Source organism: Mustela nivalis (genome assembly GCF_964662115.1).
Source record: "Mustela nivalis genome assembly, chromosome: 17".
Taxonomy (NCBI): domain Eukaryota; kingdom Metazoa; phylum Chordata; class Mammalia; order Carnivora; family Mustelidae; genus Mustela; species Mustela nivalis.
In genome coordinates, this window is record NC_139036.1 from 17,645,813 (window position 1) to 17,670,552 (window position 24,740).

A 24,740-nucleotide genomic window follows, 5' to 3' on the forward strand; every position below is an offset into this window, starting at 1 on the left:
TAGGCAGAGAGGCAGGCAGAGAGAGAGAGAGAGGGAAGCAGGCTCCCCACTGAGCGGAGAGCCCGATGCGGGACTCGATCCCAAGACCCTGAGATCGTGACCCAAGCTGAAGGCAGCGGCTTAACCCACTGAGCCACCCAGGTGCCCCTCGGTAGGTCAAGTTTTAACATGATTCTGATGCAAGTGGTCCGTAGAATCTGTGTGGGGTGGGCGGCAATGACCCCTAAGATTCTCTGTTGCTCCTGGAGGATGTGATGGGAGAGGACATCTCACTTGTTGGGAAGCAGTGACCACATGATCTCTTTCCTTCTAGCTTGGACATTTTCTGATTCTTAAGGCAGGAGGTGGGGGAGGGAGAATTCTCACCCAGAGCACTGAGCACTTCTGCTCCCCCTAATACTGTTCTGCTCTACCCTCATCCTTCTAACTTTAAACCCTGGCTTAAAATTCATTCCCCACTCTATCTTGTTTTCTCTTTCATCCTCACAGTGAATCCAAGTAGCAAGGGCTGTGGTAGCAACTGTCATCCTTTTCATCTCTTGGGACCTCGCTAAAGGGGGCAAGCTATGATGGCCATGGGGGCACATGAGCTCTGAACTGCATACTCACTGCATTCCACTCTGAACTCATTTCCAGAGAAGCCGGGGATCTGTGTGTGAAATTCATAAGATATTAAATACTATAAATCCAGTATTTTCTAAAATCCTACGGGCCAAATTCAACAGGTTTGTAGCAGTAATTCAGCCCATTTCTGAGTCCCGTCCTTTTGTCAAAGGGATCCCTTTAAAACACCCAAGAGCAAGCAGAGCCGATACCAACAAGGGGGAACTATCCTCCCATCCCCACTTTCTGCTGTAAAGGTCCTAAATTCCAGTAAACTGGGTCTGCTGGGGGAGAGCGGTGTAACTCCAGTTTTTTTTTCTTAGACAACTACTGTCGTTAGTGAAGAATTCGGGATTTGGGGTAATTTAAGGTATATTAGTCTGACTGTCTCAGGATGGGAGGAGGTATTTGTGCTATATCCCCTAACCCTATTCCTATTCAATTCCTAAATTCCCTGGGAACAACCATGCTTGAGGGCTAGATGAGGGCCTCCTGGGATATTCCAGAAAAGGAATGAGGTTGTGATCCTGCAGAGGCAGGGCTGAAATCAAAGAGCAGGATGGGCCACAGGTGGGGGCACGGGAAGCAGGGCAAGGAGCTAAAGTGGCAAGTCTTTAGAGTGTCTGGGAACGAATGATCTCTAAAACTGGAGGGGCTACTTAGGCCCTGGCTGGATCACTACAAAGCAGCATCAATCCCAGAAACTGCAGGTGAGGGCAGGTTTGTAAAAGGGTTTCTTTTGTGTGGTCTTGGGCCTCTTCCCAAGGTCTAGGACCAACCCATCCTCCAAGCTTATAGCTCAGAGGGGCCAAAGCAGTTCTGGAGGAAAAAGCAGAGCACCCAAGAAGCCAGAGTTTGACAGAAGGCCAGTACACAACCCTCAGGGTTCAGAGGAAGCCTAACTCGGGGAGCCCAGGGAGCACCTTGCCCAGCAATCTCTTCCGAGAACTTCTCAAAAGTAAAATTCTTCCAACTCTGCTACCAAGGCCTCCTTTCCTTCCGCTTGGGACTTCTACCAAATGTGGGTACACATGAGCTTATCCTGGGGGGGTTCGTAACTAGAAATACGTCCTTGGAGCTGCCCTGGAAGCTGTGTGGATGTCAGGAATCCGGACTTCTGTCACAAAATGGCTTTCCTGCGCGTAGGAGGACAAAGATGCTCAAAATTGCCACCAGCACTTTATTACGCAGCAGTCACAGTAGCATCAGCCCCCACGTTCCCATGTCACCCTCCACTTATCCAGGGGTCCACTGGCCTTTTTCATGTTTGAGTGGCAGATGCCAAGCTCCGCTAAGTCCTTCTGATCCCTTTTTTCTTGAGTGTAGAGCTGGGCTTATAATAAGCGGAGTCTCAGAATTGATACTTGTCTCTTAATTGGTGATGATGAGGAACACTGACAGCCGCTAAGCTCCCAAGGGAGGGGGGAAGGGATGGAAGGACTGGATTACAGAGGCTGCCCCGAGGTCATGTGGGGGTGGGGGAAGTAGGGGCAGAGCCATTTGTTCATCTTTCATGCTGCAAACTGGTCCAAGAACTTGAGGTAGGCCTGACGCTGGGCAGCAGCTGCTGGAATGAAGTGGCCACCAGAATGAGTGAGGGTGACGGCTCCAGTGAATTGGCTAGCCAGCTGCATACTTTCCTGAGAGGGGATGACGCAGTCAGTATCCCCAAAAACGTGTAGTGAAGGCAGTAACAAGGGGCACTGCAGGATGGGTTCCTTGAGTCCAAGGCCTCGGGGACAGAAACCAGATACCAGGATGATAAACCTTGGCAAGGGGAAGCGGGGATCGCCAGCTTGGCCAAGGGCGCACACAAAGGCTGCCAGCGCGGCTCCCTGGCTGAAACCAAGGAGCCCATCAAAAGGTCCCAGTTTCTTCAGTGCCTGTGCCACGGTTCCCAAGGCTTCCTCCAGGCCTCTGCATACTGTGGGCTGGCTCAGGGCGTTGAAAACGTCTGCCTCCTGTTCTGAAAACCACCAGCCTCGGGGCTGCTCCTCCGGAAGGCAGGGCTCTACAGCGATAATGGGGAAAGGATGGGGTTAGGGCAAGCGGGTATCTAGGGCATGAGAAATGAAAACGGGAGGGGGGGGGGGTTTAGGGCTGACAACTAGCGAAGAGGCAGAATCTGGGGATAATGAAGTGGAGAGCCGAGTGGCATGGCAAGGCATGGCAAGCCTGATCATGGTGGAGGCCTGGGAGGCTGGGATGGAAGAAATTAAGTGTATGGGCAGGAGGAAGGCAGAGGTGAGGATGCGGCGTGGAGGTATGCTGAAAGGCGTTACGGAAATGAGGCTAGGTAAGAGACTCAGAGTGCATTTCCCGGGCACGGCCCGTCTCACCGGAGTCCGGCCCGGCGCCCTGGGGACCCGCAGCATCCGCGACCAGGTGCGGGCCGCTGAGGCACACGAGTTCGGCGCGGCCCCGCAGCGCCTTCCTCAGCGCTCCCGTCTTCTCGCGGAAGCCCCGCTCGCTCTGCCGGAAGCCGGCCAGGGCTAACACCCTCAGCGGAGGCCGCGCCGCCATCTTGCCGACCAACGCGCCAGGGACCGGAAGCAGCCTTTCCCCGAGCGGAAATCGAATGCCCGAGGGGTGGGACCAACTGCCGGCCCCACCCCGAAGGCGGGCCTCTGCGCGAACCGGGTGTTCCCATAACAACCAGGCGCGGCCCAAGCCGGGGCGGATACCTGAGACCAAGGAAGGGCTCATCGAGCGTTCGTTGCTCCCTTATCGTCTCCGCAGCTGCAGCCGTCGCAAGCCGCGGCTGGAGAGGGCTGCGCGGACGACTCCTGCATAGGAGGATGGCCGACTCTGCTCAGGGTCTCCATTCTGCGACGTCCTCCACCCTACTCCCGTGCATTTCCCGTAGCGGCCTCACGGCGGCGGCCTCGGCTCGCGTCGCTAGGGAGGCGGCCAGGCCGCGCCTTTGGTCTCTCTCCTCCCCGCTTGCAAGTCTGGGCCTACCTTCTCCAATGCCAGCGGGCTCAGGGCCTGGAGGGGGCGGTTCCGTCGGTGGTTGACTGTCCATGGCCCCAAGGAGCTGCCGGCGTAGAAGTCCATAGGGTAGGGCTGCTGCCAGGAAATGTCCCTCAGGGCCACCACTGCCTAAGGGAGGACACCCGGACAACAATACTTTTTCTGGGCAGGATTAATTGATTAAATGTTCACGATGGCCTATGGAGGTCCTATTGTCCTCATACCACAGAAAGGAAATGTGAAGCTCTGACAGGTTAAGGGACTTGCCTAAGGCCACACAACTAAGAAATGAGTCAGCTGTAAAAGGTGCTGCCCACCCCACTGCAGATCCCTCCCTGGACAGAACCAGGTGCAAAGCCCACTCTCTCTCAGGTATTTTCAAAACGCAGGGTTACCTCATAGGGTGTGAGCAACGGCTTGGGGAAGGCTGTGCCCCAATCAATGGAAAGGCGCGGACATGCTACCTGCACCCACCTGGGAAGGGAAGGTCAGGTCAGACCAAGGTGGGGGTGGGGAAGGTGGTCCTCCCCTGGGCAGCATGCTGAAAAACATGTCTTTGTTCCCAAAACACCCAATGAATGCTTACTATTAATTCTAGAGTAAAGACAGTCACGTACTACCGTTCAGAATAACACTATAGCTGTTGATTTTCTCGTTTCCTCTGAGAGAGCCCTCTGAGAGCTCTCGGAGGGCAGGGCCCAGGCAGCTTATCTGTGATCTTATCTCCAGAATCCAATTTAGCTTAATTCTGGTACACTGCAGGTGCCAACTACCTACCTCAAAAGAATGACTGTGATGTTACAGTTGCCTGTGAGCTCCCAAACTGAAATGGGTGAGACCCCTAACCAAGAGCAGCCCCTGCTGAATGAGGGCTCTGTAAACATGAACATTCATGGAAGCAATCCCCACTGACTCCAGCCTTCAATATGTGCTGGGCAGGACACTGATCTAAGGAAGCTTCCTTAGCCAGAGTCATTGCTAGAGAGGTAAGGTGAGGAAACTTACACATCCACTTCAGGAAGTAGGTTAAGCTTGCTGGGGAAGATCTCAGAGAGCAACAGCCTCAGGAAGGGAAGTCCTAAGGCTTGGAGCCGAGATTCCAGGTGCTGCTGGAAGATGGAGGCTAAGCTCAGGTCACCATGGTCAAGCAACCAAGTCAAAATCCCTTAAGTAATTTTCCCAGCTGGGTTTCCAGTCAGTCCCCTCCTCCAGAAGCCATCCCAAGCCCTCTGACCTCCAGAATTTTGGGGCTGCCCTGGCGGCCCAAAGTGCCCAGTATAAGGCCCCAGGATTTAGCTGAGCGGGCTGTGGCTATGGCTTCTTGGCGGTTGGCTTGCATGCGCTGGTGATCATAGTGTTCTCTCGATAGGACTTTGCTGTATGGGTCATATCTGGAAAAGAAGCTATGAGGGTTACGGTGACAGCCACTCATGGTACCTGTTGTACCCATAGCTCCCTGACCCAGTCCCTTGGTCTCCTGAATCTTTAGGTTCCATGGAGGTAATGAGGAAGAGAGCAGAGACTGTCATTAGAAAGCTCAGTCCCACAGCTGGAGCAAGCAAAAGTAGGAGGAGATTTAGAATCTCCGTATGAATCCCAGTGGGGGATGGGTGGGTACTGTGCAACAGCAGCTCTGGGTCTGATGCCTGGATTCAGGACCCAAGTACCTCAGATACTTAGAGCTGTTGGCTGTCAAGGGGCCAGGGAATGAGGAAGTTTCGGCCAGTTGAGGGCTTCAGTGGCAGGGATATCCCACCCTCTCCCTAGCTGGTCAGCCCAGCTCAGCCCATACCGGTAAGCGGGGACACCCGGGTTGGCAATCATGACAGACTCCAGATGGAAACGGCCGTCTCCAAGATATCTGCAGCAGAAAGACAGGGGATGATAAATGTGGGGTACGGTGAGACAGCAGAAAAGGTGGGCACTGGCTTGGAGGTCCAGACTGAGCTCCTGGCTGAATGTGCTGCTACTGTGGGGGGAGGGCGGACTGGTCTAAGTCAACATTCCGCCTCCTGAGGCCTTGGTTTTCTCATGCGCAAAATAAGGAGTTTGAACTGGATGAGAATAAGGCCCTTCTAGTTATGTAATGCAGAATCTGAGAACTGCTCCTCACCCCAGACTTCTGGGGGAAGCGTAAAAGGGCAGCCATGGCCATGGGAAGGCTGCTCAGGGCTCTAGAGATCCTACCTTGGAGATGGCGGGACAGTTCCTTACCTAGCTCAACACAGACACGGCAAATAGGGTTCAACGTGTCGTCGCTATTGTAAATGAAGTTTCAGGGTCTACAAAGGCTCTCTCCCCAAACTGGCTCTCAGGTCCTCTGACTGAGTTGTAACAACTACTGTTTACTGGATTTGTGTCTTCTGTGCACCAAGGCCCAGAATAAGAACTTGCCATGTAGGACTCCACACTCACACCCTTAAATAGTCCTCTGAGGTACCTAGAGTATCCCGATTTTACAATAGATACAGCTGCTGTTCAGGGATGTTAAGGAATTTGCCCAAAGTCACACAGCTATTAAGGAGTAGATCTAGGACTTGTCTCTAGGCTTAACCACCAGGTTCTATCAAGCCTGTCCGTAAAAGGAGCTTCCCAGTCCACGGAGAAGGCAGAGCATAGAGGACAATCACGAATGCAGTTCCTTCTTGGAGACCACACTGATCTTTGTGATGAATGCCCCACATTCAGGGTTTCTCTCCCTCCAACACACACCTTGAAGCCCCCAGTGGTAGGCACCTACAGGCTCAGAATCCTGCGGGCATAGGCAGAGGGGCAATGCCCCTTCGGGAGCAGGGCTGTCCTATATGGGAGCAGCAGGCCCTATGGGACCAGCATCTATAGCCCCAGAGGCAGGGCTGAGTCAGGGAGTGCCCCTCCTGCTCTCCAGGCCATTAGCTAGGAATGGGGCTCCCCTCCCTAGTCCCAGCCGGGGGAGCTATCAGCTCTGAGGCTGGCTGCATTCACACAACATTAAGCATTTCCATTACCTAAAATAATTAGGCGGCAGGAGACATGCTGCTCCTGCTTGTTAGCTGTCCGGATGCTAAATTAACGGGGCTGCAGCCTGGGCGTGCCCATCCATCTTCTCCAATTATATTCCCACCATTTCTAGCCCACCCTTACCCCCACTCCCCACCCCATGAGGCCCTCTGATTCCTGCCCCAGCCTGGGAATAGCCTCTTACATGGTGGACAGAGCACCTGAGAGGGAGACAGGCCACCTGCAACCCTATTCAGTCCCCATTTTGCAGGGTGACCTTGAGCAAACAGTTAAAAAAGAGCTTGAGACTCAGCTTCCTTTCCTACACAATGAACCTCCCGATCCCTTCTAGGTGCTTTTTTTTTTTTTTTAAGATTTTATTTATTTTTTGACAGAGATCACAAGTAGGCAAAGAGGCAGGCAGAGAGAGAGGAAGGGAAGCAGGCTCCCTGCTGAACAGAGAGCCCGATGCGGGGCTCTATCCCAGGACCTTGGGATCATGACCTGAGCCAAAGGCAGAGGTTTTAACCCACTGAGCCACCCAGGTGCCCCTCTAGCTGCATTTCTTAGGTCTCTCAACTGGGCCCTCATCTTTCACTTACACAACAGCCTCCACCTCTCTGGGCAGCTGGGGAGCCGTGCAGCCCAGGATCTCCCCAGGGGACAGGGGCTTGCACTGTGGGACACTCACACGGTACTCAGCTCTCAGCTCCTGGGCAGCTGCCTGGAGGGATGAGGAGGGAAGGGAATCAAGTGGGTGAAGAGGGAGAGCCAGGGCCAGAGGACCAGCCAGAGCACCTAACATGGGCCTCACGAAGAGTCCGGAGGCTGGCTGCCTATCTGGTCACTTACCTGCAAGGTCGACACAAACTGAATGGTGCTGACCAGGGCAAGGGAAGTAGCTGGGGGAAAGGTGAGGCGAATAGAATCCAGGAGGTGGGTAGTATCTATCCGGATGTCCACAAAGACATACAATACCCGGAAGTTTCGGTCCGAGGTGTCCATGGGAACTGGGAAGAGACAAGAATTCAGGAGACTGTTTTGGGAGGTCAGAGGTGCAGGGGGCCTGCCTGGGCCAAAGTCTCTGAGCAGCCAGGACCAGTGGCTTCAGCCTAGGGATACAAGGAGTGAGCAGGAGGCGGGGGGGAGGAGGGACACAGTGATAGGTTCCCTTAGAAGCTCCTTTTCCACCCCTTGACTGGGGGCCCAGACTGCTCTACCACCAACAGCCTTTCAAACACCCGCATCTGGGACAGCAATGTTGTTTCCAAGGCAACCAAACCCAAAGGAAAGATCCACCTGCAGAGCAGGAAGGCCAAAGCCATCCCAGAAACTGAGAGGGACCTCCTGCCTGCAAGCAGGACAAGAAGGCACCATGATGGGGGAATTAGCATGCAGTCCTGCCTCCCTGCCTCCCAGCCAGGATCCCCACCCACCATACCCAGGCAGCTGTGGCCATAGTGCACCAGGAAGTCAGCTCCCAGGGCCCTGGCGGTAAAGTCATCCACACAGCAAGCCCCATATGTCACATCGCCCATCACCATCACTTCGGCCTCTGTGAACCTGTGGAGGTGAGGAAACGGGGAGGGGGACAACGAGATGGTGACACCAGGGTGAGGTGGGAGAGAGACCTACCCCTGTGGGGATATCTCAGGGCCCAGCTCCTCTCCCTATGCCCCTCAATCACTGGGGCTGGCAGCTGCCACTTCTGCCAACAAAGAGTAGGAGGGGCCCAGCTGTCACATCCCCGGGTCCTGGCAGCAGCTCTTGGAACTGGAGCGGTATGAGCACGGTCTCTGTAGCACCCGGGTTCCTCCATCCAAGCCCAGACTTCAAGAAGACCCCCACCTCTCAGCTGGGCAGACACAGGGTCAGATACGGGGGCTCTGACGCCCCGGCTTGTCCCACCCAGAGCAAGGAGCATACACACACATGCAGAGGCGCCCACTCCCATGCTTTGACACTGCAGCGTGTGTGGGTATGCATGTAGGGAAACACACAGCCTCCCTGTCACCCAGACCCCCTGCTACCTCCCCACCCTTAGTTAGGGCCCTCTGCACCTAGGGTGGGGGGGACCCACGAACGGCTCCCCCATAGCACATGGCACCACCCACACGCCTCATGCGTCAGAAAGAGTGGGCTCTGGCCAACACATTGCCATAGGATCTGCTGCCAGGCCTGAATCACTGGGGGACAGGGGTGGGTGGGGAAGACCCCGCACTCCCCAAATTCACCAGGGGCATGGTGCTAGGGGACCAGTTCTTCCTTGAGAGATGTACACCTGGGCCACAGGGCCTGGCTTGGCAACTAGGGTCTCCCATCTCTCTCCTGGAGGTGTGCTGGGGAAAGCTGAGCTGCCGTCAGTCAGCAGCCCCTCCTCCTCCCCCTTCCCCAAATCAGTCTGTGCACAGAAGCAGATTATTCAACTCCTTAAAATGCAGCCCAGGCGTCTGAGTCAGCCAGAGCACTTAATTTTTTATAGATTAAAATGTATGCAAATTGGCCTGAGCCCCAGAGAGCATCCCCAAGGGGCAAGAGGGTGGGAGCTGGGAAGTGAGTCTGTGGCAGTGGATGAGAAGCGGAGTGGGGGAGGGCAGCAGCAGGGAAGTGGGAGGTTCCCATCACGAGATGACCTCCCCTTTCCCCATTTCCCCTCCCTGTTCCTGTGCTGGTTCCAGATGGCTGAGAACTCCCCACCCCCAGCCCCAAGATGGCTCATTGTAATGAAGAAACTTAGAGAGGGGAGAGGAACTGAATACCATCTCCTAGACACTTCTCCCCCACCAAGCCCCTCCTTGCCCTACTCCCCCAAATGTGTGGGAGAAAAAGGTTCCCCTTGGCTAGACCTGATGCTGACAACACAGCTCATTCCAGGTCAGCTCTGAGGATTCCTCCTCAGGCCACACCACCTGCTCTAGGCCCAGCTTTGAAGATACTGGAAACAACTCATCTCCCCACTCCCTGCTGCACCCTCTCCCCCACTTTTTTTAGGGAAAAAGAGATTTATACAGACAAAACAAGCCAGACAGGCTGGGATCTCAGCAGGCTGGGAGTTTAGTTTTGACTTTTTCCCTTTTGCATGTATGGAGTGGGAGGGGGCAGGGTAAGGCCAAGGTCCAGAAGGAAAAAATGTCAACAGGAAGAGATATAATGGGCATGGGGAAGGTCTTGGCTTAGCTTCTTCTCCAGTGCCCCAAGCCTCACCTTTCCAAGATATCCACAATGGTGCAGGCAAAGAGGAGAAGGCCCTCAGGCATTTGCAAGGCCACTGAAAGACAGAGCGAAGACATGAGAGCAGAGGTCTAGGAAAATCCTGGAATGGGGATACTGTCCCTGACAGAGCCAGGCAACCTTTCCACCCCTACCCCATCTCAAAACTTGGGGGCTCACCCTTTTTGGCCTGGGCCTGCTGAATCCTCCAGATGGTCTTGGGAATCTCAAAGTTATAGTTGGAAGGCAGGACCTGAATGGCTGCCTGGAGCTGGGGGTTGTTCAGGATCTCATGGGGGATCTGATTGGCCAAGCGGCCCCTAGGGGCTCGACCTAGGACAAATGAAAGGACTGAGTTGGCACCTGGCCTAAAAGAGAACCAGACTCAGTTAAGTCCTTACCACCACCCAAGTTTCAGGCCCAGATCCCAGATGCCAAGGGGGTTGGCCCAGCTTTCTTCCTCACTGAGTTCATTCTGAAGCTGGAAAGACAACCCATTAAGCCTGAAAGAGATCTGCATAATTAACTTCCATATTGAGAGATTACTGAGAATCAAAGATTTGAGCCCATGAATGAGGTATACCCCATCCCTTACCTTTGGGAGAACAGAGATAACACCAGGAGACTGAACTGAGTCCAAACAATGGCTCCTTGGTAAAGAACAACTCTGAGGAAAACCCAAGAGCCTAGAAGTCTGGGAAAATGTCCTCCCCTGCGCCCAACCCCTCACACAAGTCCCTGAGAACACTTTGAAGTTCTGAGGTCCTAGATATGCAGTCTATAAGCAAACTTACTAAGTACTGACTTAAAAGACTGCCCTCTTTACTCAAGTCCCACTGACTCTGTCTACAGTGGGACTCTTCCCTCTCCTCGTTTAAAAGGGAAATAAAAACCAAATATTTAACTGACTTAACAGCTTTCTTAGTCTCACTGTTCCACCCCAGGAAAAATAAAAGAACACACTCTAGTTAGGACTGCAGGCAAACAGGTAAGGACAGAGAAGCGACCCCACCCTTTAGGGGCTAGTAGTCTAGCAGGGGCAAATGCAGGTGTACAAATTACAACCTAATTAAAGGAGAAAACACTGTAGCCATTAGCAAAGCTGCAACCCTTAATTTGCTTCCTATTCCTCATAATTCAGCTTAACTCAACCCTATTATCTCTCCAGGAAACAGAGAGTTTGGGAATGTGATAAGGAATCAAGAAATTAATTTATTGAACAAATATTTATTGAACCTGTACTTTGTGCCAGAACTTCTGCTAGGGCCCTTTACTACTATGGGAGGGATCCTCCCAGACATAACCCTTCATCCTCTGCCTGTGGGCAGATGATGGTAGTTGATGATGGTTGATGAGACCATATTTGAATGTTACTACGGCCGTAGTTTTTGTTCATTTGTTTCAAAGACCTTGGAACAAACAGCCCAGAATTCTGGGCCCCTCACAAAAGCTCCTCTGATAGGGCAAGTCCCCTGTGGTCGTTGGGATGGGAGCTGCTGGTTTTAGTAGCTCAATTGGTCCTCGGGACTAGTAGGCGCCTCCTCTTTTATCACGTGTCTGTGATCTTCAGTTTACATCAGTATTCCCGGGGTAGACAAGATCCCTGAGGGCAAGGCTGTTGTGTAGTCCCTGAACCCAGCACAGACCTGGCAGTCAGTGAGCTGGATGAATGAAACCCTGTGCCTCTTTCATGGAGGCATTCCCCGACGGCCCACTTGTGGAATGGCCGCTGCAGCGCGCCTGGCTCTTTCCTTCCCCATCGGGTCCGCTTTATCCGTGAGTCCTCCTGTGCCAGCCAAGGCAAGGGCGGGGGCAGCGTTTCCGGCTTGAGGATTACAAGCTCCTAGGAAATGCTGCTCCGGATCGCGCCCTAAGGCTGCAAAAGGAAGACTGGTCCCTCTGGGCTCCAGCGAAAGCCGCCGGAGCAAGTGACCGCGGGGCCCTCCGGGTCTGGCGGAGAAAGGCCGCCGCCGTTAGCGGGGGAAGGTGCTGTCCCTGACTTGGGAGCCCTGACTCGCGATGCGAGGTCCGGAGGCCGCAGCGTAGTAGCACCCACCTCTACTAGTGCCGTTTCGGCTGCCCGGCTCCGCCGCCACGGACTCCGCCAGCGCCGCCATCACTGGCCTGTCCACGTGGAGACCAAAAAGGCAGCACTAGAAGAACGCCGAGAACTCAGACCTTGCGATCGACCGCCGGTCGCTGGCGAGGGGCGGGAATTTGCTGGGCGGGGACTAGGAAGGAGACGGTAGGGGCGGGGCTACCGCGGCCCCCACCCCCCACCCCCACCCCCCAGCCCGCAGGGACCCAGCTCTCTAGCTGTCCGGCACCAATCGCAGTTGCACTCTCTCGACGATCCAGTCTTCTCCTCCGCTCCCGGTTTTCCAGACCTGGCACTCCCGGACCAGTGCTCCCCTATTTGCCCGAATTCCCTGCCCGAACTCCCTACCCGAATTCTGTGAGCCAAGTCTTGTGAATGGGAGACCACCCCCGCCACCGCCCCGTATCCCTTTCGCTCTTCTCTGTCTCTCCTGGTAAGCAGTGGAGGCCGTGTAGGTAGAGCCAAATTCCATACCTCAGAGGACCCCACTGCCCAAACAAGACAGAACTCAGCTCCCATCAGCCCTGCTCCAAGCTGAGTCCTGGGGTTTTCTGAGCGCCAGAGTGCCCTTACCTTTAGGACCAACAGTGCAGAATGCTGGAAGGTTTCCCCTGTGAAAAACTGCTACCATGGAAAGGCCCCCGCCTGAGGTTGCTTTCCTGGGGCAGGGCGTGGGGATAGGGGGAGCAGTCCAAGGAATCCGGTTGCCTAAACCAATCTACCCTTTTCCCTGCCTTGGCTGCCTCTCAGGTCCAGATAGCCTTTCTCTTGATCAGGCCTGGGCTCTTGAGATCCCAAAGGGAAGGCATAAGCAGCCAGTGAGATGGCCTTGACCTTTGGAAGATCAGAGTACCTGCAGGACTGGCCCTTAGCAAGGTCTGCCCCATACAGCAATAGTCCCCCAGGGCTGTTTGCCCATCCAGCCCTCTGGCACCACCTTCCTCTCTCAGAGGTGGTGATGTGAGCACAGCTGGCCCTTTAAGGTAGCTCTGTGGCCTGGGGCTCCCCTGGAGGCCCTCCTTGCTTGGAAACTCCTAATTAAGGTACAGGGAGAAGTGATAAACAAGCAGCCAGGGACAGGCCTGCCTGGGTGGCTGCCCAGAGAGAAAGGATGTATGGGCTGGCTGAGAGTGAGCAGCCAAGGGGAGGACCAGAAGGGGTCAGTGCTCTGCCCCCCCAGGCCACTGACTGATACTCTTAGGACAGTCATAGCTTTGGACAGGGCTGTGGCCAATATGGGTCCCAGGAATACCCCTCTTGCCTTGATAAGAGCTCAGCATGGACTTCCCATCTCCCCTGGGTTCTTTGGACTCCCAAGGTGCAAAATCTCAATTCCAGCGATCCCCTGAGTCCAGCCCCTCCCCCTTCAGTACACTAAGGCTCAGCCTGTGGACAGCTTTAACTCTGGCTGCAGCTGTGAGATCCATGGGGGTTGGGAGGGGGGAATTGATTCCACAAGAGCAGTGGCATCTCCCTAGCAGGTCTCGCATCCCTTGGAGCCTTTCTCTGGGCAGAATGGGGCCTGTGGATGATTGAAGGCCCTCACCCTCTTACAACATTGCCCCACAGCCTCTTGTGCTGAATGAGCTGCCCTAGCACCCATTAGGAAACCAGGTGATGTCTAGGGGAACTAGGCATCAAGGACAGATGTGAGCATGTCCCCTAAGATAACTGCAGTGAAGGACATTGGGGGCTGTCCTTCAGCTTGGGCCGAGAACACCTCCATCTGTTGGTGGGGGGTCTCCCTGCCTGAGTTACTCAGCAGGCTGAGTAATTACTGCCTGACAAGAAGGCGGGCACAGTGCACCCCCACATTATACCACAACACCCGCCTCTAGTCACCCCCACCCCCTGGCTGGACTCCAAAGCAGCGCCCAGCCCTCCTGAGGCCCGAAATAACTGTGCTTCTCACACTCACGCCCAGCCCCAGCCAACTTCGTCTGAGATGCTAGAGTTTGTGGGGCAGGGGGGTCATGGGGAGGCAGCTCAGGGGGCTGGAAGGAGGATTAGCAGACCCCGATTAAGGCCTACACTTTGGCACTGATCTGCTTTATGACATGGAGCAAGTTGTTCAACCTCACTGGGCCTCAGTTCGCTCAAGGAGAGCCCAGGGCCTTGAGACCAGCTTTAATGCCTGGCAGGGTGTGGGACCAAGTCAAGGCTAAGAGAGAGAATACTCCACCTCCAGTTCCATCCCAAGATGGACCAATCTTCTTAATCATCAGAACAAGGTTACTTTTTCACCTTCAAGCATTTGCACCTTTTCTCTTGCCTCGAATGCCCTTTTTCTTCTCAGACTGATAACTCAACCCTCAAGCCCCAACCTAAATGGCATCCCTTTGATGAAGGCTTCTTTGATCATCCTTCACCTTCACCCCTCTCACAGAGCTAGTAGAGCCCCCAACACTTTGTTTCTCCTCCTGTCACATTCTAAGATGCCTTGTGGGTCTTTCTTCCCCAGCTATGCCCTAAGCTCTTGTAGTTACATGCGTATGTAGTTAGCGGAAACCCAGAGCCTTGGTGCCATTGAATGCAGAGACCTTGTCTTTTTCACTGGCTGAATCCCTAGGAATAGTAATGCCCCACGAATTGACCCTCAGTAAATGCACGTTGAATGAGTGACTTAGCGCCCTCTTCTTCCTTTCCTAGGACCCCTCTTATTCCAGGCCAGTAGGGGGTGCCGCCTCCACCCAGGATCTCGCCTGGCCTGAACCTTTTCTGTTCAGCCCAACTGGCCCCCTGCGGGACCTGCTTTCTAAACGGTGCCTCCTCCATTTTCCTGGAAGCCCCGGGCGGGGTCGGTGTAGACTGAAGGAGATCAGGGACACCCCCCCTAGGCGGGGATAGCCCATCTGAGCCCCACACTGGTCCCTTCCTCACTCTAGAATTTGGAATTGGGCCTCACTGACTGCTTGCTGCGTGGGCTAGACCAGTCTGGGGGCGCGCCACACCTACCCCCCAAAGGAATAGTATCCTGGGACGCGGGATGCGAGGCGGCTGGGTTTTCCGGAGCTGTCCTGGGCGGGGAGGAGCCGTCGAGCCTCCAAGAAGGAAGCGAAGTCGCCTAGAGAGGATATGGGCAGGAGTGCAGACTTGTGATCGGGGTCTCTGGGTGGCAGTCCTCCTGTCCCAGCCAGTGGGCAGAGCGCACGCTTCCAGCCGCCTCTCTCAGTGACCTCCAGCCGCGAAGGGCGAGCAGACGGGGGTTGGGCTGCGGGCGCGAGCTCCGGGAAGCCCGCGGGGCCGAGAAGGGGCTTTCGAGTAGCCCGACGGCCGCCCAGGGCCTGGGGCAGGTACTCGGACCAACACGGGCCAAGGATCGTCCCTAGGCGCGGGCGCAGCGAAAACACCTTGGGAGGCGGCGCCGCGCTGCTGAGCGCCGCTGCCCTGGGAATAGGACGGCGCTCGGCACCGCGAGCTGAGAGCACTTTCATAAATTTTGTATGGGAGGCGCTCCGTGAGCGGGGGCGGGGAGCGGAGCGAGAGGGAGGGAGCTAGCGAGCGAGGGAGGGAGGAAGGGAGGAGAAAAGGTGGGGGAAGCCGAGGGGTGGGGGGGAGGAAGGGAGGCGCCCCGCTCCGCCGATCGCTGGGTCCTGCAAACGCGCGCCGGGCGCTTTCCCCGGAGCTCGGCGGTGCGTGCGAGCGCCCTTTTGCAGCAGCCGCGGCGGCGGCGGCCCGAGGGGGCGGAGAGGAGGGGGCCGTGGCCCGGCGGCCGGGCGGCCGGGGGGCGGCGTCCCCCCTCAAAACCGCCTGCAAAGAGCTCGGGGCTGCAGAAGCAGGCCGCCGGCTCCGCGGAGCAAGCCGCTTGTCCCGGGGCTGAACGAGCGCGCCGGGCTGCCAGGCAGCGCCGCGGTTGCTAGTGGGCGCCGGTGCCCTCGGCGCTGGGTTTGGGCTCACCATGCCCCTGAGGGGCCGGGCTGCCGGGCACAAGCGGATCCCCGGCTTGCCCCCGCCTCGACGCGCTCGGATTAGCTGTAGCCCGCACCCAAGGATTTGAATCCGGACTCCGGCAGGGAGCGCGCCTAGGCCGACCTCCGAGTGGCGGCCCCGCGGCCAACATGCTTCGAAAAGGTGAGTTGGAGCCGAAGGGGCAAGTTGGAGTTGAGTGCACACGCGGCCGAGCCTCGAGCCCGGGAGCCACCGGAGCGCTCTCCGGCGCCCGAGCTCCTGGCCCGGGAAGCAGCAGCTGGCGGGCTGGCGGGCTGGCGGGCTTTGCGGGGACGCACCTGCGGAGGGTTTGCTGCTGGAGCTCAGCCCCTGTCTGTGGCCGGTTGCGAGACACGGGATTTGCGCCATGGATCAAGCGGCCAGGCCTAGGGATCTGGCTCGGCGAGGTCATTTCGAGACCACTGTGAGCTACCCATGATGGAAAGGAAGCCGGCCTTCTGGGACCTTTGCTTTGCCATTATAAAGTTTTGCAGTCGCAGACTCCTTCCGCTGCGTGGGCACATGCTGCCAGTTCTGCCGCTTTGGCGGGGCCGGGTGCGGCCCGCGCTCCAGGGCGGCCAGCGGTCAGTCACCGCGCCGCCCGGGCGCTCACTGCGCGCCCTCGCTTCTCAGGCGGGACCGGGACGTGGGCATCTTCCCTACAGTCCTGCTTTAGTCCTCAGGGACGGGCTCTGGGCACCCAGCAGCCCAGGGGAGGTGGCTAGCGCCTGCCGTTCTGTTCTTCAAACTTTCCTTATGCCTGGAGCAGCGAGATGGGAAGGCGGGGGCCGTACTCGCTCCGTGCGCGGCAGGTGCCAGGCTCAACTTGAGGAGAGCTGGCCCCGCGACCACCTAACCACAACCACCCTCCCCCTGCCCCCCTTTCCCCCGCAGCCGGGCTCATTGCAGAGCGCTGCAAAGTTGGCGCGGGTGCTGGGGAAGTCCCGCCGCGCCCCCACGTGGCTGCCGCGCCGGGAGCTGTCCCCGGGGCCCAGGGAGGGCAGGTGACCACGCCGGGAGCCCGCAAACGCGGTCTCCAGCTGCCCCGGCCTCTGCGTCTGCCTCCCTCCCCTTCCTGGTCTGGGCGAGCTGCGCCGCTCCATCGGGACCCTATCGTTTCTGGGCCGGGCGGGATGGCGGGTAAGCCGCGGCGGCTGCGTCCTGCTGCCGGGGTCCTGCGGGAGCCGGCTAAGGCGGGAGCTCAGGTAGCTAAGGGCCCTGATCCCTGCGCTCTGTGCTCCTGCCTTAATCCGCCCCTGTTTCCATGGCAACAGACCGAGGTGTCGTAAGCACAGGATTCTGACCTCACAGTAGGATGGGGAAGGAGAAAACGGGCAGGGGGAGGTGGCGGAAGAATGGGAAGCGAAGCCTCAAGATGGGTGGAGAGGAGCAGATGTGGGGGTCAGGGGAGAGACCCCACAAGCAGGTGGGACAGGTGGGGGAAGAAACCACGCCTTCTCTGGAAGCAGTAAAGGCTGTGTGGTGGTCCCGGCTGGCTCAGGCTGGCTCAGGCCTACCGGGGAGCCTCTGTTGCCCCGTCGTGTCAATAGCCACAAACTTGTGGTGACTTGTGTCTTCCACGTGGGTCGGGGCAGGGCGGGGAGGCGGGGGCACGGGGACGCTGCCTACCTTTTCCTGTGGTGTGGGGAAAAGTCTCTCTGGCTGGTTGGAGAAACCTCTTCACTGATACATCCCGGTTCTTTTTCCCTGCAGAATGGGACTTTTAAAAAGGCCTTTCAGCAGCTAGCCATGGTGGTCAGTGCCTGCGCACAGAGGCTGATCTTTACAAAACTGAGCTGAGGCCCGGATCTGAGAAGCTTGGGACTGGAGTGTGCACACTTGCCCTGGTGCCTAAGGATTCCTAGGCAGTTTTAAGAGGCTGCCATGGCTGGGTTGCTAGGTTTGGGATGGAGATAATAGAAGGGAAGTGACATCCCATTTCCCTTTTGGTCTCTTGTCTTTTGGCAGTTTACAGTTAAAAATGAGCCAGACAACAGCCCAGGTACTTTATTTACGTGACTTAAGTGCCCAGGGAAACTCCAGGAGCCTTTCTCTCCCATCCTCACTAGCCAGAGACCCAACCCCGGATGAGCCCAGTGCATTCTGGGGGCCTCTCCCAGTGGAGACTCACTTACCCTGTTTAAGAGGTGGCTACTGGAGGCTTGGCAGTCATGGGGGTTCACCACTTGGATTGGCCAAAGGAAAACAGAGCAGAAAAGCCCTTTGCTGGGCTAGGCTGAGCTCCAGTGGCCTACAGCCTGCTGCTGGGACATTGTGTGGACAAAGAACTTTATTTTTGCTCCTTTTCTGAACAGTCTTCTCTCTCAGCCCCTGGTCCTGATCTGTAGGACTTGTTTCTTTTATACACATATACAGGACACTCAAATACTGTGTGGATTCTAGGTGTGTGCTCAAAGCCAAAGGTATGTCCAAGGCTCATGCCAAGGGAGGTGGCCATTGAAGTTTGTTTCCCAAATTGTTCACAAAAGCTCCGAGCAAAAAAAATGTTATAGGGATGGGTTCAAATGGTCATTGCAGTTTCCCTGCCCATCAGCTGCAGAGCCCTGCGTGGACTCCTGCACCTGAGGGAGTTTCATAGTCTTGGTTTGGATTTGAAAAAAGAGCAGCCATCCTGAGATCCTGGGGGTAAGGTGGAAGAGAAAAACCCTCTAACTTTCCTGCAAAGGGCTGGGCTCATGGTCTTGACAATGGAGTGCTCTGTGAAGTGAGGAGCCTCAGTTGTCTGGGCAAGGTGAGTACAGGCTGTGATCATGAGGGTCATCACTCTGATTTCTGGTTGTCCTATTACAGCAAGCTGGGTGCTGTCCTCTGGCAGGATGTTTTAGGAATTGGAGGGGAGGGGTGCTGCCTTGTGTCTCTTAATGAAAGGACTCTACTGGCCACAGCCACACCTCTGTGAACCAGAACAGCCTGAGCCCTCAGTGGATCCTGCTGCTGACGGTGCTGGGAGCTGAAGGCTTCAGCAGCTGCCTGCCCTCTTTTCCGTCTCCTGGCCTACCCTGGCAGGACTAGGGATATAAAAAGCAAGCCTCTGGTTAGAGATGAGAGACAGGCAGGGCAAGCCAGGCCTGAAGCCCCCCAGCACCATCCAAGAAGAAAGGGCAGCCTGTTGGGGATTTTGCTTTGCCAGAAGTGGCCTGCTTAAGGTCAGGATCTATGGTTTTCATTTTTAGAGCTATAAAAACAGAATGCAAATCAACAGCCTCTGGGCTAATACTGAACCTATCCTTAAAGTTTTTGTCTTGTTAAGCAAGGAAATAGAGTGCCAAATAGGCTTTGTTAAGTGGCAGTCTAATTAATAATTTAAAATCTTGTAGCTGTCTTTCATTAGAATTTATCTGTACATCAACCACAAAATCAGTCAAACACACTCATTTATAAGTTAATGCCATCCCTGAATAATTCAGCAAGAGCTAGATTAGGCCTGCAATCCAGTAAGAAGCATTTTTGTTCTTTTGGTTTCCATAGCCAGATGGACTGGCCTGGTGGCTGGAGTGGGTCTCCTTTGTGTGAAGGGGAGGCAGCGGGAGGAAGGGATTGTGGGGTCGTCAGTGCTTGGTGGATTGGAATCCAGAGATTCCCTAGGTGACCTGAGAGTCTTCAGGTGGCCAGGTGACAACAGGCCCCTCCTCTTGGAGCTGTCCGTTTCATGGTCCTCTTTAGCTCCAGTGGAGAAGAGAAAGGAGGAATATTCCATGGACAGCCAAGACACTCTTCTTTCTGCTGCAGAGGATGTGTATAAAGGGGAAGTACAAGAGCCCTGCTCAGGAGGGTTGAGATGTGAGGCTTTTTTTATCCCAAATCCTAGCGCAGAAACAACATTTCAGTCTTCCCCGCCTAACTGTGTCCTACCCAGAGAATGCAGCCTGGTGGGACCAGTGTCACCAAACACAGCTTCTTTCATTGGGAGCCTCTGGACTGCTGCTTTCCTCAAAGCTCCTAGTTCTTATGACAGAAGAGAGAAGCTGAGAGGAGGAATTTTAGGGGAGCACCAGGACACACCAAGAGAAGAAGAGAAGCAGAGTTGTCCAATAAAGCCCATACATACATTTTCTCACCAGGGGCCAGAATAAAAGCAAAGCAAGCAGTGCATTGTTTCCCTTGTGAGCTCAGACCACATAGCAAATGTGTTTTGGTTCGATTCCCGTCATGCCGATATGCGGCCAAGTCCTTGCTGCACTGCTCAGGCCCATCTTCTACAGAGAAACCGTTCAGGACCAAACTCCCAGCGTGGGCACACGGGCTCCTGCACTGTGGGAAGGTAGCCCGGAGTTTCTGGTCTCTGTCTCAGGCCACCAATCCCAAGCCCTCTGCAGGGTTCAAGGGCACTATTTGTAAACACCAGGTAGGTAAGTGGAGCAGACGGTGGACTTGACACCAGGAGAAGGTTCTTGGCCAAGTCTGAAAAGGGGAAGTCTCGTTAGGAAGAGGAAAAGGCAGGGGAAAGGGTAGGTATCTGTCCCCTGACCCGTGGCTGAGTTGAAAGCAGATGGGACTGAGGAGGAAGGCTTGTGGGGTGAATCCAGCCCTAAGCTTTGGAGTCACAGCCTGAAAAAGGACAGAGCAGAAGTTCACTTGCTGGAGAGGAGAAGGAGGGGGCAGGCATTATGAAGGATGTCAAGAACGGATCTGTTTGGTACCATCTGCAGCAAAGTAGTGGTTAAGGTGAAAGCAGAGAGGAGATGACAGGGAGGGAACAGATGGCCAAGGAAGCAAAATAGCTGGCGAAACGGGAACAGAGCCTCCAGGGACAGCAGAAGGCAGGACCTCCGCGCAGAATGCCGGAAGTGGCTCTTTCTCGGGGTGCGCTGGACAGACCACCCTGACTAGAAGTGAGTCAGAAAGAGGAGTGGGGCAGGGACTTCAGGGTGAAGGGACTTCCCAGGCCTGGGACAAGACCTAGCAAGACATCAGTTCCAAGGTTGGGGGTCCAAGAGCAGGGACCTCCTTGGATGCCTTGAACTGGGTAGAGGAGGCACCCTGACTTGGTGTCCATCACTGGGGCAAAGCCAAGCCGTGTTGCATCTCTGAGCATGCCTGGTTGAGCCCACCAGGAGGTGGTATGGACCCTAGCTGGAGACAGGGGCAGCAAGGACCCACTCGTGCTAGTCACCGTCCGTGGACTACCAATACCTGCTTATAATTAATTACCGATGGGCCAAGCTAAGTGGACAACATACCTTATGTCATGTCATCTCTGCAGTTGCCCTTTGAGGTCAGTCTGTACTTGTCCCTGCTCTACAGATTATGGAAACTGAGGCACAGACAAATGAAGTCACTTGCCCTGGGTCACACGGCTGGCACACTGTTGAGTCAGAATGCAATCCCCGATCCGTCTGCCGCCACACTCTTTCGCTTGCTTGCTCTCTTAACCCCTAAGCTCCACTGTCTCACATGCCCATCTGCCTTGAATTTACATGACATTTGTTTTGCGGGGTGCTGAATCATTTGTATCTTGTTACAGAGCTCTCTGGTCGTTCCCATGCACTCCCCTTCTGCTGCACCTCCAGGAGCATCTCTCCCTGGGACCCTGGGGCTCTAGGACCCCAGGGTCTCACCTGTCCTCTTCTTCCCTACCCTCCCTCTGTGTCTGGGCAGACACACCCTCACCTCCTGCCTCCTCCCCTCCTGCTCTGGTTTCTTCACTACAGGGATGGAACAGTGGGCCAGCCCATCCTCCTGCTTTCATGCCCTTGAGAAAGGCTGGGACGTGGTTTATTTGGGGGCTGGTCCTTCCCCCTGTATTGCTCTTCCTGGCTAGGGGAGCCCCCTGCTCCCACACATCCTGCTCTTCACAAAGCTGCATCCCAGACTGGCAGGTGCTTGTGTGGGGAGCAATAGCTCCAGGATATGGGGTGGCTGAAGCTGGATGAAGCAGGTCCCTCCACCCTTACCTGCTCCCCACCTCTGGAGTTCTCCCTTACCCTTGGGGTGGTGCTCCCATGGCCCAGCCCTAGTCTGTTAGCGGGACTGTAATGGCAGAGCTCAGACCTGTCCTCCAGAAGGGAATTCTGCCCCCTTCCGGCCATGGTTGAATTCCAGAGGCCAGTTTTCCCTAGGGTTTGGAAAAGAAAGAAGAGTTAAGGCCGAAAGTCTAGGTAGTCTTGGGAGGTAGAAAGGCACACTCCCACCTCTGAGCAAGGAGCTCCCCCCACCACAGTGACTCGGGGTTCTGATCTCACAGACAAGCCGGGGCTTCTGAGCCTGTGATCATTGTCTCATCAGTCAGCAAAGCTGGGATCCAAAACAGCAAACAGCCTCCGTGCTGGCATGGCAAGAGGGTTGGCACAATAGAGTGTGTGTGTATGCGTGTGTGTGTGCGCACGCATGTGGGCACGTGCGCGCATTTGTAGAAACACACCTGGCAAGCATGCAACAGGCACTGGAAGTGTGCATGCCTGAAGCTCCCTGTTGTAGAGTGGGGCATCCCACGTGCGTGTGCCCCACCTCCTGGTCCTTGGGGCCAGTAGCATAGCGCGTTAGTGCCATCAGTGGGCTGGTGAGCTCGTCAGTGGGGGGCCTCCAGGAGTGAGTGGGCTGGTGCTCTCTGCACCACGAGCTAGCAATGCCGGGAGCCAAGCTCGATGAATTGCTGTGACTCTGCCCGCAGGGGTGGGCCCTAGGGAAGGGACCAGAGAAGACCCTGCAGAGGGGTCTCTTGGCAGCTTCCTGGGCTGATACTAGAGGGCCGTGGCAGCGTCGTCAGGGTGGGGCTGCAGGAAATTGAGCAGAGTTTGGGGTGCCCGGGTGGCTCAGTTGGTTGGGTGTCTGCCTTTGGCTCAGGTGATGGTTCCAGGGTCCTGGGATCAAGTCCCACATTGGGCTGGCTCCCTGCTATGCGGGTAGCCTGCCTCTCCCTCTGCCACTCCTTCCGCCTCTGCCTCTCCCCTTGCTTGTGCTCTCTCTGTCAAATAAATAAATAAAATCTTTAAAATAAATAAAATCTTAAAAAAAAAAAAAAGGAAATTGAGCAGAAGTCTTCCCCAAGTTAGGAAAAAAACTGGGCTCCCAACTCACAGCCCACTGAGATGGTGTGAAAGTTTGCTTCTGCCTCTAAAATTGCCCTAGCAGAGTTTGCCATCCTTCTCTGGGCACCTGCGCCAACACAGTGAAGGAGGCCTTTACATATGGTTATATAGAGAGATTCATGAGGCCCTGGGGGGAAAATTGGCATTCTTCTTTCAATGATTTATTTATAGGGCGATTGGATGATGGGGCTATGGAAGCTTAGGTGCCTCCATTAGTGAGAAGCATATGAGGCAGAAAGCCTTGCTCTGTATTTGACATTTAGTGGGGCGACTCCTACCAGGGAGCTGCTTTTTCTTTTAGAAGGTTTTGCCTTTAATGTTCTATTCATGGGCTTGCCTGAGCAGGCCGGGAGAAGGAAGGAGCCTGCAGTGTGGTGGGCTAGCCAGCTAAGGCCAGGTGGCCTGGGGAGCAGGCAGGGCCTGGTGAGTGACTCTGTGGTCAGTGCGGGGGCAGCCGGGCAGGCCCGGGCTGTGGGGAAGCGGCTCCATTCCCGCACTGCGGGCCGCCTCCTTGGCACGGGCTGCAGGCAGCACGCCCTTTCGTGTTTACTCTCCTGTCTCTGTTTTCACTGGCCGCCAAGCTCTGCCTCTAACAGCAGCTCTGTGTGACCCTGGCTTTGGCTTGGACATCGCCCTTTTCTTTCTAGGGACCATGGGGTTGTAGAAAGAAAGCCAAAGTTGGAGTCCCATGGCTGCGTTAGATTCCAGCTCTGTGGCTGGGTCTCTAGGACGCTGGGTGCATCTTCTTCTCCTTGGGCCTCAGTTTCTCCATCAATAATAGGACCAGAGTGATGGCTTTTCACATGTTTCTGGGAAGGAGAACAGTGTTTTCCAATGATATCCACTGTCAGAGTCCAGAAAAAAAATGAAATGAGGGCACCTGGGTAGCTCAGTTGGTTAAGTGACTACCTTCAGCTCAAGGCATGATCCCAGAGTACTGGGATCGAGCCCCACATCAGGCTTCCTGCTCAGTTACAGACTCCTGATGTGAGTCTGCTTCTCCCTTTCCTTCTTCTGATGTGAGTCTGCTTCTCCCTCCCCTTCTACCCCTCCCCTGCTTATGCTCTCTATCAATCTTGCGCTCTCTCAAATAAATAAATAAAACCTTTAAAAACAAACAAAACAAAAACCCCAGAGAAGCGTAAGTGGGCCTGGTCAGAGCTGGGAAGAGGGGCATCCAGCCCTGGCCTCACGGACATCCTGACTGACAGCCCCACCAATTTGGAGACTGGGGAGTCTGCTGTGGCCCCTTTTGGCAGGACAGAGCCCACAGGAAGGCAATTGAATGTGCTGGGTGTGGTGTGTTAACAAAGGGACATAGTCCCATCCTCTGAGGGGAGCTGTCCATGCTTGGAGTCTCCTTGCCCTCCTGTCCCCTCTCACACCTCAACCCAGACGTCAGGCTTCAGGCTGTGTCCTCTTGTCACTCGACTGTCACCGCTCTGGCCTGATGCTGACCGTACCAAACGTTTTCCTCCTGTCTCATCTGACCTTCTGGTGGCATCTAACTGTTGGCCGCGGTTTCCCCGTGGCTCTCCTGATGGCAGCTCCCCTGGTCTTTCTCCGACTTTGCTCGCCCACAGAGCCGGCTGCTCCTTCTCAGCCTTCTCTGCCAACTCCACCACTTGGGCAGCTCCCCAAGCATCGCCCTGGGCGCCGTCTCCCTTCTTGCTCTCCTCTGGGGGGCTTCAGCACGCCCCCGGCTCCCACACATCCTGCTCGGTGGAGGCATTGCCTCTGACGTCCGGGGCCATCCGTTCTGGGCCATCCGCCCGCCGCCCCCCTCCCCGCCCCCACTGCCTCTGCTGCCAGCCCCACAGGACCCCTGGACTCAGTGTGTCTCAAACTGTACTCCCTCTGCCCGAGCTGGCGGCAGACCGGCTCCTTGCCCATTTCCCCCC

General features: G+C 55.7%; 3 protein-coding genes across 6 annotated transcripts in view; 1 reads left to right on the forward strand and 2 right to left on the reverse strand.

The window, feature by feature from the left end:
- Positions 1-1,769: 1,769 nt before the first annotated feature.
- On the reverse strand, positions 1,770-3,243 carry OVCA2 (OVCA2 serine hydrolase domain containing). Its single transcript, XM_082707287.1, has 2 exons — positions 2,943-3,243; positions 1,770-2,614 (listed from the first exon to the last, which is right to left on the reverse strand). Exons 1-2 carry the CDS (start codon positions 3,124-3,126, stop codon positions 2,115-2,117), a joined length of 684 nt encoding a protein of 227 aa, XP_082563413.1. The 5' UTR covers positions 3,127-3,243; the 3' UTR covers positions 1,770-2,114.
- Positions 1,770-11,918, reverse strand: DPH1 (diphthamide biosynthesis 1). 4 transcript variants are annotated; one of them, XM_082707134.1, is made up of 13 exons: positions 11,822-11,918; positions 9,946-10,098; positions 9,760-9,823; positions 7,997-8,118; positions 7,408-7,565; positions 7,158-7,279; positions 5,369-5,437; positions 4,811-4,967; positions 4,582-4,682; positions 3,972-4,050; positions 3,565-3,705; positions 3,288-3,389; positions 1,770-2,614 (listed from the first exon to the last, which is right to left on the reverse strand). In XM_082707134.1, exons 1-12 carry the CDS (start codon positions 11,880-11,882, stop codon positions 3,306-3,308), a joined length of 1,311 nt encoding a protein of 436 aa, XP_082563260.1. In that variant the 5' UTR covers positions 11,883-11,918; the 3' UTR covers positions 1,770-2,614; positions 3,288-3,305. The 4 variants fall into 4 exon arrangements, with proteins under 4 accessions (XP_082563260.1, XP_082563259.1, XP_082563261.1 ...); XM_082707133.1 differs by having other exon boundaries at positions 4,582-4,685; XM_082707135.1 differs by lacking the exon at positions 9,946-10,098 and having other exon boundaries at positions 11,822-11,901.
- A 3,512-nt stretch (positions 11,919-15,430) lies between these two features.
- RTN4RL1 (reticulon 4 receptor like 1) overlaps positions 15,431-24,740 on the forward strand; it is a 70,076-nt gene continuing 60,766 nt past the window's right edge. The window contains exon 1 of the mRNA XM_082707161.1: positions 15,431-15,934. Within this exon, the coding sequence (XP_082563287.1) occupies positions 15,922-15,934 (13 nt within the window). The 5' untranslated portion in view covers positions 15,431-15,921. The remainder of the gene's footprint in view (positions 15,935-24,740) is intronic.

Excerpts from the sequence above, each read along its gene's own strand:
- OVCA2 (XM_082707287.1), bottom strand. The coding sequence starts at position 3,126 with ATGGCGGCGCGGCCTCCGCTGAGGGTGTTAGCCCTGGCCGGCTTCCGG. Across the intron at positions 2,615-2,942 it reads GGGCGCCGGGCCGGACTCCG|AGCCCTGCCTTCCGGAGGAG; the intron begins GTGAGACGGGCC and ends TTATCGCTGTAG.
- DPH1 (XM_082707133.1), bottom strand. The coding sequence starts at position 11,882 with ATGGCGGCGCTGGCGGAGTCCGTGGCGGCGGAGCCGGGCAGCCGAAAC. Across the intron at positions 5,438-7,157 it reads AGAGAGGTGGAGGCTGTTGT|ATATCTTGGAGACGGCCGTT; the intron begins GTAAGTGAAAGA and ends TTTCTGCTGCAG. Across the intron at positions 4,968-5,368 it reads CCGGGTGTCCCCGCTTACCG|ATATGACCCATACAGCAAAG; the intron begins GTATGGGCTGAG and ends CTTCTTTTCCAG.